Genomic DNA, 12,275 nt, shown 5'->3' with positions numbered 1-12,275 from the left:
GTACTTTTAAGTCACTTTTACACGTGAAGTACCTACAGCATTCCTAAGTGCGTTTCAAATGGTCCTACGATCGAAAAATTAATTCTCCTTTTTTTTATAATTGCGCATTCTTTAAATGCTACTTTTGAGAATTTGGTGGTACATCAAATAATATCTCCTAGATGATTATTTTCTTTATTCTCATCACCTGTCTGCTTGACGACTTATTAATATTTTAAAGAGAAAATCGATGTTGATCACTCTAGAGCATTCAATGAATATTTATACCTATTTCAACAAGATCAGTTTACGATTATTTGTTTAGTATTCTTACCGAGTTTAGTTCTTCAATAGACTCAACAGCCGTGAGAATGGATATCTGAAAATAAAGAATGTTAATGAATGACAACTGTTGCTTAAGAACTTTGAGCAGAAAATTGAGAAATAACGTAAACGTCATTTGCGAAATAAGCAAAACATTTTTAGCGAACATTCGAACATGGGTAGCGAACATTCTGCAACCCATGTCTGCTAAACAAACCTAAACAAGCAGAGCAGAGTCAAAATACTGTGACATCAAACTTGAGAAAATGGTTACTTCTTCGAAACAAGAAGCAAAATATTGTAATTCCATCATTGTCCCATACCCCAAGAACGTATGGCCAAAAGTTAAGGGTGCACACAAGATATAATGTACCCTCCATCAGACATGACACTGATTTTTCTTGGGCGCATAAGGAACCTCGGATCTGACAAGCCAACATGTTGGCACGTTAGCACGAATTGTGCTCGTTATATCGCCTTTGCAATATAAATATGTCAGCGCGCTTCTCGGAAATCTTTGAAGGCTCTTTTTCAAGCACAAGAAACAAAAGCGTACGGTTTGCTCAAAGGAGAGTCGAGAGTACCCCTCGCTTCTTGAATGCTCACCCAACTTCCCAAGCACGCCCACGCGACAAATCTATGGATATTACACGATCGAGCCGTACTCTTAATCTCACAGCCGAACGTTTTGAGACATTTCAACCGTGTAGACTATTCTGTTGAGTTCAGTTCAGATCATTTTACTTACAGCAACAATAACCACGTCCAGGCAGTTCCAGGCATTCTTGAAGTACGTTACAAAACCCAAGCCGATTGTTTTAAGGAGAAACTCCAGAGTAAACACCACAGCAAATACGATGTTTAGATAATCCAAGACTTTCTTTAGTGTTGGGCGATTGTTAAGATGAACGTCCTCAAAAACCTGAAAAATATACAAAACAATTCTTTATTGAAGGAAAGTTTTAATGAAGACACCATAGAGTCTATAAGGTATTCAGTTTGGTGTAATGCCGTTACCCATAGCGGCAACTTACCAGAGTAACACTGCTGGCCACAATAATCAGCAGAATCGCCCATTCAAAATACCGGTGCTCGACCAACTTCTTGATTTTATGGCGCATGCTTCTCCAAACACGATAACCGCTGGACTCTTTCCACATAGCAATGCAGTCACACGTGCAGCGCTTCATCCAGCACGGGCAGCACTCCTGCACCTCTGTCATGGCGGGATCGCCCGAGGATTCACCCCGATTCATCTGGACACTTTCCCGCGGGCTGGTGATTGTTGCCGACGAACGAGCCAAACTGAGAACGGCGCTGGATGCTGTAGAGTCCTTTTTCGCAGCTTCGATTGCGATCGAAAGCTGAGGACATGGCAAAGGTAAAAGAGGATAAGTGACACAGGGAATAAAGCTATGTTGCATAACATGTTATTATCGACTAAGTGCTCATTAAGCTCTTACCCTTTTGACTGTGTCTCTGTTGAGTTTTCCTTTCTTTTGAAAAGCTGTTACTGCGTTCATCAGCGCCGGGGTACTATTAAGAGCATCTGTTAAAGAAAATAAAGTAATTTTAACTAAGTCGTCGAAAGCATATTTACACGTCCTAAAGTTGATTGGCTGAAACGCTCTAAAAATACTTTGTTTTCAATGCACGTAATTAATCAGCGAGTTTACAAGCATTCCACTCCAAGGTCTAGATATAATTAAGTTAAAGAAACACGAGCCACAGGTGAGTGTTTCTATGGCTCTATCGAGCTGGTTCTCGTGTTGGATCTGTGTTATATCGAGTTATAGAATTACACAAAATCACCTTTGCTATCTGAACTTTTCACTGATCCGGGTGCGTCGTCTGCAGGAGGCTGTGTAGGCTTGACCTGTGTTCGGCGTGGTATCACACTATTCAGACGCAGAACTCTACTCAGTCGCTGGACCCCCTGATAAAACTTGCTTGGCTGTTTTTCCCCTCTTTTCTCTGCTTCATCTTGCAAAGACTCACGAGCGAAGGCGTTAAGCAGTAAAGCAAGAAACAAATTCAAAACCTGAGATATAAGAGGGGAAAATGATTTTATCACCGTGCGTCACCTTGTAAAAAAACAGTCAGTTAGCCATTAACCCATTGGCAACATTTCCAAGACAATCTTCTCTGCTATAGAATAACTTTTCGTGACGTTCTCTGTACATGCATGTTTTTTTTTTCAATTCAATTTTGTTTTTAAGTTAAACTGATAAGGACTAAAAACTAAACTTAAATGTCTTTTCGTAACATGATAACTACAGAATACGTTGAACGTGGACAAATAGATAAAAAAACTAAATGCTTCACGAGAAGATTTTTCTTTTTCTACTGTTACTTACTAGCGATAGCAAAAACAATATCACGTCATCCTTGGCTAGTATGCAACAATTTAATTGGTGTCTAAGTAGGAAAATATGCCAAAATCTACCAATTTCCTTGAATAACCGGGCTTAGAAACAAAACAAGAGAGGATGAACGGTACTCCTAAGGTACACAAGCTATTTTTAGAAATGGTACCCAGATCTCCGGTGGATTATGTTGCCACGCACGTTGCGTGGGTGTTTTCGTGGAGTTCGAAAATTACGTGTGACGCAGCTTGGGCTGTCCACGTGAGCAAAATTTGCGCTACAGGATTGGTTATTTCTAGACCTTCCTGGGATTTCTGAAGCCTGGAGTGATTTAAAAATAGCTTGAGAAGGATTACCTTGGGAATAAGGTTTATGGAGGATAAATCCTTCAGTACTGCAAATCTGTCACGTGACTCACCAGAAAGTTTCCAATGACTAAAGCCGTGAGGAAAAACAGGACGGACTCAGGACCCGTCGCCCGCATGCTGTCATACAGCGGTTCAATCCACTCTCCACATAGTACTCTGAATATCATCATGCACGCCTGACCAAAATCATTAAAATTCCAGCGAGGAATGTCGCCACCAAATTTGTCTTCTGTGTAGACACTAGCGAAAAGGAAAAAAATATATGTCTGTTGAGTTTATTGATTATTTAGTCAAGTAAGCAACATTTGTTTTACATGATTACCTCCCAAACAGTTGCATTCCGACCACTGCCAACATGTAAACAATGATCCCCAAAACCAAGGTGAGGTTACCAAGCTGGCCGATGCTGCTGGCGATTGTTCGTAGCAGCATGTTCATCGTCTGCCATGACTGCGCAAGCTTGAAAACACGCAGCTGAAATACAAGAATGTGCACATGAGATATCGAGCAGAGAATGAAGACTGGAAAAGAAATGAAATATTGACATTTTGATCTAGTTCCCAGGGCTTATCTTCTTGTCCTGTGATAAAATCAGTAACAGTAATATTTAAAGCATCCTGTTTTTGCTCATTGTTTTAACTTGGTGGTGGCTGTACAACAAAACGGGAGAAATCTGGATGTCGCCGTGAGCTTGAAGCTCACGACAACATGGTAAAGATAACAAGTTCCATGTGTTACAAATGTAATACAGTTATCACAGGGAACCGGGAATCACTCTCTTAGGTTATCCTCTCATCTTTGGGATCACTAACAGATCCTCTCCAAGTTGGATACTGCTTACAAAAAATACTGTGGTAATGGAGTGTGTTACAAACAGATCATCACTTCTCTCCACCAACCACACTAAGTTCATGGCTGTTTTACAAGCACGTAGCTACTATATTAACGTTTTTTTTTTCAACGCATCACGGAGAATTTCCAGCAGGTCTGAAGTAGTAAGACGTTCGATTACAGCCAAGATGGCGGCCAGTACTCCTCAATCTTCCACGTTCCACTTACTGATATAAATGGGACAGAATTTACCCGAGTACGGTGTAATAGCTTTGGCGTGACGCGCTCTCTTACTCTACTGAGAAACAAGTCAGCTTAGTTCCACTGCAAATCACTTACCAGTCTGAACGTCCGAAGGACGCTGAGTCCAGCGCCACTACCAACTTTAACAACTCGCTCGATAATGAGGTCTACGATGCTTATCACTACAATGAAGCCATCAAATATATTCCATCGACTCTTCACGTAACCACAAGGACCAAACGCAGTCACTTTCAACACCATCTCCAGCAGGAACACGAATGTGAAAACCTAAAAACAGTTGATCAGGAACGTTAATCCCTGCTTTCAATTTTACTTGAATAACGTTATTTCTTTAATGGTGAGAACAAGTCACTAGGCCCGGGTTGCTCGAAAGGTTGATAACGGAATTCCCCGGATAAATTACTATCCAGTGGATAGAACGCTTTGTTTTGTTAACATTTATCCACTGGATAGCGATTTATTTAGTAGATAGCGTTATCCGACCTTCAAACACCAGGCCAGACCTGGCAAATCCTCGTTCCCACCGGGAATTCCAAGTTTTAACCAAGGTCATGGCATTCACACGGCCCCACCGGGAAAAACCTTGTCTCCCGATGGGTCAGGGTATCCTCATGGCTCCCACCCCCACCGGAGGACACTCGGCACTGACCAGCATCTCCTGGTGGATCGCTAAATTAGTTTATTTATTATTACCTACCATATTTCCAACATCCAAGGCCATTCTGAAATTCTCGTTCATTCCATGATACTCCAAGGCCAAAAACACAGTGTTAACAAGAATACAAAATGTAATGAACATATCAAACAACGGATCCATCGTCAGTTTAGAAATACGTTTCCGAATACATTTCCGCCTCGATAACTCTTCCTTCCGGTGTTTAGCGTCTTTTCCTTGGGGTTCCCACCCCGTGGATCCCCGAGGACTTCCCACGGGTGATGAAATCGGAGATACCCCAGGGAATTTGACTTGCTTAATTGCGTTACAGTCATCTGAATTTACAGAGTGGTTATCAGGGTCTGTTGATTCCTGTTCACTTATTACGGTTAACGTTCTTGCCCAAGTTGGCTTCACTTCTAAAAATTTCGCATTTGAATTTCTACTAGTTTCTGAAATAGAATCATGTACTAATGACGTCCTAATAGGTTGACATTGACTGGGTGTAGAAATAATCGGAGTTAATCGTATTTGCACGTCTTTTCCATTCGATGCTTTCTCGTCGGCCACGTTTTCGTTCTTATCCTTGACCGTAGAATACTCCCCCGTTACATTGTTCATTTCCATCACATGAGAACCACACGGCGAGTAATGCAAACTCGCGTGACTTCCTTCAATTTCTCCTGTGTTAGTAGCGTTCTTAGTTTCGTGAGGTTTTGAGCTTGCAGAGTTTTTGAAGCAAGGAAGACACAGTGAAAGCTTGCATTTTGTTACCAGGGCTTCTTGTTTTGATTTCCCACTTTCAGTAAGAAGTTTTGGCACAGCACGCCCGTGAAATGAGTACGACGATACAACAGTTTTGAGCTCTTCATAGTTTTTATCCTGTAAATTGAAAAAAGTTGAACAGTTTTAAATACACCTCAAGCAAGGGAAACTCGGCAGGCTTATAGAGGTTATACTGGAAGTAAAACTAATGTTCACACTCTAACTGGCCTTTGATTTGGAAACAAATAGACCTAAATTTGATGAATAACAAATGCATCCTAAGCCTCGAGTTTATGTTTCCAGACAAAGGATTTATCACCTGAATGTTAGGCTTAGGGTGTATAAGTATTGTTATTCAAATATCGGAGCTATTAATGCGAAGGGTCTAGATTGCTTCGCGAGAGACTTCTGAATAAGGAACATTATTATATGGCTAGCTCCGTGAAAGGGCAAGATGAATCAAATCCTGCGCTGTGATTGGCTACCCGAGCTGGCAAGATGGAGCTATCTTGCCCGCTCGGGACTACTCGCCGTTACCCGCAAGAAAAATTTTCCCGAAAGCCATATAACAAATCCTTTATTGACCAAGCTTGTTCGGCCAAGATGGCTTGATATTCGCCTAGTTCTTTTTTTGCGAGTTTATGGACCTCGTCTCCGTCTGGGCCCATAAACATGCAAAAAAGGAACTTGACCAATGTCCAGCCATCTTGACCTCACGCTTGGTCAATAACCCATATATCTTATGCACACAGCAAAAATGGCGTATTTTCCATGGATACTTATGACGTCATTTCCCGCTTTCTCGCGGCTGTTTATGCAAACAGTCAGTTTGTCTGTAGAATAAGAAAATTACACGTTGGCTTCCTCATGTCAAAAACAATATTTTACTCACTCGCTGCTCTCGTTCGTTCCTAAAATATTGTTTTCAATGTTCAAAAATAAAATTCATATCTTTGCGCCGCCGTGTATTATTCTCTATACCCCTCTCAAGTTATTTAAAAAATCCCAGGGAGTCTACATATACTCAACCCTGTGACACAGATTTTGCTCACGTGGACAGTCCAAGCGGCTTTACTTGTATTTTCATCCTCCACAAAAACATCTACGCAACGCGTGTGGTAAAATTGTCCGTGGGAAGAACGTATACCATCACTAGGGGAGGGATCACCTTGGGAATAAGGTCTACATAGAGGATTAACTCTCTTACCCATCCTCTCTTGGTAGCTTGCAGCTACCAGAACATAATCCCAATAGTACATATCAGCTTAATGTTTTTGCCTGGTAACACATCTCTTACCCTTTCTTGCATCGCCACTACTTCTTGTTGATATGAAACCGCAACCACCGCAAGCACCAGATTAATGAGATAGAAAGATCCAAAAAACACCACGAACATAAAATAGAACACGTACCAAGAACCCATGGAGGCAAGAACCTGTAAAACAGGATAAAATAGTTCTATTAAGCAATAAGATAGAAATCTTACGATAGGACATATGAGAAAGTGTGCAAACGAACCTGATGTCCAGCCAGGGTCCCTTTTGAAAGAGGGACCCTGGCTGAAGTGATGTAAAGGCCACGAAACCACTTGGACTAACTACTGAAATCACAGTTATTTTCAGTTCCAGTTTAATTAGCCATATTAAGAAATACTTTGATTAGAAAAAATATGCCGACGCGGAAAAGAAAAAAGCGTCTTACAAAAAACAAATTGAAAAAGGTGAATACTCACATAATTAAAGACATTTTCCCAAAAGTCCATTGTAATTAGTTGAAAAGCAGTTACCAAAGACCAGGCGAAGTTGTCAAAGTTAGTGTAACCATAGTTGGGGTTATCACCGACTGACAAACACGTGTAGTTCGCAGGACAGGTCCTGAAATAAATTCATCCTATCAGGCATTTTTAACAATTAAAATTGTTTAAGCAAGAAACTACGCATCAAACGGAGCATCTCTACTGGTCTTGGAACGGATTAAAATAGTAAAGGAGAGGAAAACAGTACAGCAAAATTATACGCTGAAATGTTTACTAGGAGATTTATTGGTATCGAACGCTTTTCCTGTCCAAAGTGAGGTATTCAGAGTCTTTAAACTTCTGTAAGGAGGAAGAAGACTGTTAAACGGTGTTTTTGATATTTCTGATCGTTTCCCGCTCCATTTGTTATTTGCAGATTACTGAATGGATTTCGTGAATGAAAACAGGAGTTTTACAGCGTTCCCGTTTAATTAGTTGTTTGATGTAACATGAAGATAACATGGTTCGCTTTTAGAGCGAAAATGACGATCCAATGATCCAATTGTTGCGTCTAGGTCAGTGGTGTTGCTATAGAAAAGTTTGAAATCTTTCTGTTTGTTTTCCAAACGTCTTAGCCAATCAACGTGCGAGCAACCGCACGTCAAAGAGACGGTAATTACAAATGAAATTTGAGCTCGGTAAACATAAAGGTAAGAATTAATAATGGTAATAGGACTGAGTGGAGTCCAATTCGGTCTGTAATCATACGAGTGATTAACAAAATCGGACGACCGCGAAGCGGGAGTCCGATTTGTTAATCACGAGTATGATTACAGACTGAATTGGACGACACGATGTCCTGTTACCAATTAATCAAAACTATGACAAAATTCGAGAAACGAACAAAGCATCAATTGAGTGCTGAACAATTAAACGTCGTTATGAATGCTGAAAAACACAGCAGTTTACTCAACAAAGTGCACCGCAGCAGCGCGCGCAAAGTGACGCGTACTGTCCAATTACAAGCATGACGCGTAAACTGTCCAATTAATGCTCAAATCGGGCTGCTGATAGCCAATCACGTTCGAGAATTTTGTTATAGTTTTGATTACTGTTGTTACCCTGCAGTTGACGCATTTCCACAAACCACAAGCTCGTCGCTGTCACATCTAAGCCACACACCTGAAAAGAGGGGTACAAATTCAAGGCTTCTAAATATCTATCTCACTCAAGACAAGAACCTAGCTGATATCTGACTTGTTGAGTTAAACAGTCCTTTTATCCCGTGCTTAAAATAATGTAAAACAATTTGGATTAAAAAGTCGCGTCATCAGTCGCTACAAAAACTCCAATTTTAGAAACGATGTGGCAATAGATTGTGATTGGCAGATGCCACTTACTTTGATTGGATATATATTTGTCATAGCCAATCGAATTGTGTGGCATGGGCGTGGCAACGCATTTATTTCTCAGCTGTCCAACAAAGAGCTGCATTCCAACCAAGGCGAAGATACACAGGAAAAACAGTGTGAGGATCAAGACGTCTGATAACATGGTCATGGACTTGAGAAGAGCATTTACCATTGTCTTTAAACCTATCAAAAAGGAAGAGTACTGGTTAAGGCTACTAGTGCATGTTTTTCATCAGGAGTCATGATATAGTACCAAATTCTCAGAAATAACATTACATAGAAATGTGAGGAAACTGGCAAGGGGAATTCATATTTTGAACAGGAGATTGACAAAATTTCAATACTGAATGTAGAGTGCTAGATCAAACGACTGTAGATATTCAGTTTTAAAAAGAGAATACAAACTTTCGGGTACACATTAAAAGCGGGTATCCTAGGTCGAGTGTTTCAAAACTACGTGTTTGAAAGGTTTCAAACTTTCTAGCTCGTCGTTTTTATTGAAGTAATCTTAGACTAAGGACGATTGTGAGGAACCTATCTTTCACCGTACTCAGCGGCCGCACAGTAGACATTGAGACCTTGTCCTGTTCTCACCTTCAACTGCTGAAATAGTTCTAAGAGCTCGAAGAACTCTAAATGTTCTAATCCCTGACAAGTTGTAGACGTTAGGAATAAGAGTAATATACCTGTTAAGAAAAAGAAAAAAAACACATCTAAAATGACAGTCACCACTGTGAATCCTTTCTTACACTGACACCTATGGAAGCCTCCCTGAAATAAATACTCTCTGATTCCTTTAAAAAAATTAATTTCGCATTTTCGTCTTCGTTCTTATCGTTTCCTGAAATTTTTCGCAAACGTTCCGTTATAGTAGAGATATCCCGTGTTCCTGTAGGTTAATCCAAAGCTATCCCTTTTCCCTGAAAAAAAAGGTTCGTGTCCCCTTGTTCCCTTAACCCCCTGGCAGGGCCTCACAAATTTCGAACAGGTCGAGATAGAAAAGGTTAAACTACTACGGAACATCAATAGATATTTGAACACGTTTATACGTTTACTCGAGAACAATAAGAACGTTTATCCTCTCCCTTTCCCTCTCTAAAAGTGTTAAAAATACATCAACAGCTAAAGGGTTACTTTACAAAAACAGCATCGTGAAACTTACCCCAAAATTACAACAACAAAATCTAGCCAGTTCCATGGATCCCTGAGATAAGCAAATTTGTGCATACAAAAGCCTTTAGCCATAATCTTAAGAATCATTTCAACCGTGTATATTGCGGCGAAGACGTACCTAATGATAGAAAAAAAACATTAATTAAATGCGACAGCATACAATCATATTTTGGTCAAACCGGTTTGAAAGGAAACAAATAGTTGGGTAAAAAAATGGTTGGGTACACTTTTGTAAGATCTTTTGCAGAAGGCACCTGTCTAGGCAACTGATAATTGAGCGTGTTTCCTGGTAGGTAGATATCGCTGGCCTACCGTACAAAACGTCCCTCAGGGTAGTTTCTCAAATTTTTGTTCTCTTGAAAGCAAGTAGTTGATTACCGAATCATTGTGCCCAATCTGCCTTCTTTTCCTTCGTCGAAGTTCTCGATTCCCCTGGGATCAAAAGATCCTGAATCATTTATATAATGAAATATCAGAAAAAACCTGACAACATGGCGTAATTAATAAATTAATTTTTAATTATTTTTAAACTTAATTATCACTTACTCTGGTTCCTCTGGAGCGTTTTTTAGGGCAAGAAAAATACAATTTACAATTATGGTAAGAAGTATAAATAATTCAAAAAATCTACAGTTAGGTTAAGGAAGTTAACTGCTACGAACAGTCGTTACAAGTAGAAAAACTTCGTTTGGCCGATCACATAATAACAGAGTGGAGGTGAAGTTTTTCGATTGTTGAAAACACGTAAAATGGCCATTTTCGAACTCGAGTTGCTTGTTGTCTCTTTGCCAACACGACTATTCGCTCGAGACCATTCTGATTGATAGAAAATGTGTTCACCTGTAAGTTTATTTTCATGTCAATCAAACTTATTTTCATTTGAATGGTTTAGCATAAAAAATCCCTTAGAAACAGAGGCAAAAGGCAACACGCACATTTCGACATTTCAATGGCTTCTCAAAAGGAGACCGTATTTTCATTGGTCAGTTGGAGTAGGCGGGTTTCTCTGATCCATTACTGTAGTCCATGACTGCATTATGTCTTGTCATAGCTCCCCCAAAAAATCACTTTTAAGGGAGATCCACAAATGTGAAAGGGGATTAATGTAATGAAAAAGATTATTGGTCTATTTATCACATTTACATTACTCACTCTAAGACAATGATAAATTTAAATTCAATATTCAAAAGGATACTGATTTGTAATAAGAATAATTATTGCTTTCCGCACTGCGTTTAATGGTCCAAATAAATATAATGATTTCTCCTTGCTAAATCTAAATACGTATTGCCTGCCAAGCCGAGAAGCTACGATCACAAATGTCTGAAAAAGAAACAAATTTCATAAGTTTAGACATTGGCGCCGTCACAAAGAGGGTTTCCCCAATGACCTGCTAAACGAATGGTTACTTACTTAAGTTTAGTATTCAAACAGCTGACTTACTATAGTTAGTTTATCAAATTTAGCTGGAATACTGCTCCGGCATATGAAACAGAGATGGCGGAGCGTATTTTGAATTGGGGGGCTTACAAGCGAGCGCCAGAGGCGTTATCTTGTAGGGGATCTGGAGAGATTTGTAAAATTATTATTTTATGTATTTTTTGCTTGAAACTGGGGGGGCTAAAACACCCCCCAGCCATCCCCCAGCTCCGCCGTCCCTGTGGGAACATCTGCTGTCGGTAGGACAGATTATCAGACATAACTAGCTTACGACCAGAAGGAAGGTCTGCGAGCTGAGGGCGTGCCGAGTATTTGCCGTCCTTCTGCCATTCTAAACAGAAAAGTTATTTATAGCTGACTAAGTCATTTCGTCCTGCTCAAACGCTTGAACCGTGCATGTTTGTATAAAACTGTGGTCACAGTAACCATTGAACGACTGTTGAGAGCGCTAACCGTAAAATGGCCCACAAATTTAATCCGTCTAAGACCATCAGCGGAATAAGTTCAATACTTGCGATGAAATAGTCTTGGATCTTTTATGAACAGCTTCTAATTTAAATTTTCAGCTTTTTAGTGTCTAATCACACAAAAGGTTACTTCCATCTTAGTATTTAAGTATTCAACTCTCGAACATTTCTAAGGTCATCGTATTTTTGACAGTCATTAATTATTTTATGGTCAACCCCGTGATATAACTGAAGGCGATCTATTCAGCATGCAAGTGGCGACAAGGAAAGGAAAGCGGGAATATCTGCAGTACAGTGAATAATCTCAATAAAACAAAGGTGTGTCCGACCATTTCATATTGTATACTGAGCAAGATGGATACGCGTATATATAAACATAATCAATATTACCCCATCAGCCAAACCTAAAAATAGGTTTTGTTAACTTAACATATGTTTGTTTAACAGGTTTTAAAATTGTTTTATGCATAAAATAATCTTGCTGAAGTTTATGAAC

General features: G+C 39.8%; 2 protein-coding genes across 3 annotated transcripts in view; one reads left to right on the top strand and one right to left on the bottom strand.

Moving 5' to 3' along the window:
• The window catches only part of LOC145460697 (cation channel sperm-associated protein 2-like), a 260,280-nt gene that overhangs the window by 142,880 nt on the left and 105,125 nt on the right, over nucleotides 1–12,275 (top strand). The window lies entirely within an intron of this gene.
• Nucleotides 1–12,275, bottom strand: part of LOC145460244 (sodium channel protein 1 brain-like) — a 35,980-nt gene that overhangs the window by 11,902 nt on the left and 11,803 nt on the right. For both annotated transcript variants that reach the window (XM_081444995.1, XM_081445003.1), the window contains exons 2-18: nucleotides 11,068–11,195; nucleotides 10,419–10,499; nucleotides 9,862–9,990; nucleotides 9,294–9,385; nucleotides 8,688–8,882; nucleotides 8,409–8,469; nucleotides 7,285–7,426; nucleotides 6,850–6,987; nucleotides 4,830–5,669; nucleotides 4,208–4,399; nucleotides 3,360–3,511; nucleotides 3,088–3,277; nucleotides 2,116–2,344; nucleotides 1,767–1,852; nucleotides 1,338–1,667; nucleotides 1,052–1,225; nucleotides 314–358 (exon numbers count right to left, since the gene is read on the bottom strand). In XM_081444995.1, the coding sequence (XP_081301121.1) occupies nucleotides 314–358; nucleotides 1,052–1,225; nucleotides 1,338–1,667; nucleotides 1,767–1,852; nucleotides 2,116–2,344; nucleotides 3,088–3,277; nucleotides 3,360–3,511; nucleotides 4,208–4,399; nucleotides 4,830–5,669; nucleotides 6,850–6,987; nucleotides 7,285–7,426; nucleotides 8,409–8,469; nucleotides 8,688–8,882; nucleotides 9,294–9,385; nucleotides 9,862–9,990; nucleotides 10,419–10,499; nucleotides 11,068–11,195 (3,204 nt within the window). The remainder of the gene's footprint in view (nucleotides 1–313; nucleotides 359–1,051; nucleotides 1,226–1,337; nucleotides 1,668–1,766; nucleotides 1,853–2,115; nucleotides 2,345–3,087; nucleotides 3,278–3,359; nucleotides 3,512–4,207; nucleotides 4,400–4,829; nucleotides 5,670–6,849; nucleotides 6,988–7,284; nucleotides 7,427–8,408; nucleotides 8,470–8,687; nucleotides 8,883–9,293; nucleotides 9,386–9,861; nucleotides 9,991–10,418; nucleotides 10,500–11,067; nucleotides 11,196–12,275) is intronic.

The sequence above is a fragment of the Orbicella franksi genome, chromosome 1 (genome assembly GCF_964199315.1).
Source record: "Orbicella franksi chromosome 1, jaOrbFran1.1, whole genome shotgun sequence".
Taxonomy (NCBI): domain Eukaryota; kingdom Metazoa; phylum Cnidaria; class Anthozoa; order Scleractinia; family Merulinidae; genus Orbicella; species Orbicella franksi.
Note: the sequence above shows the minus strand (reverse complement) of the source record. Positions and strands in the feature narration are given on the sequence as shown.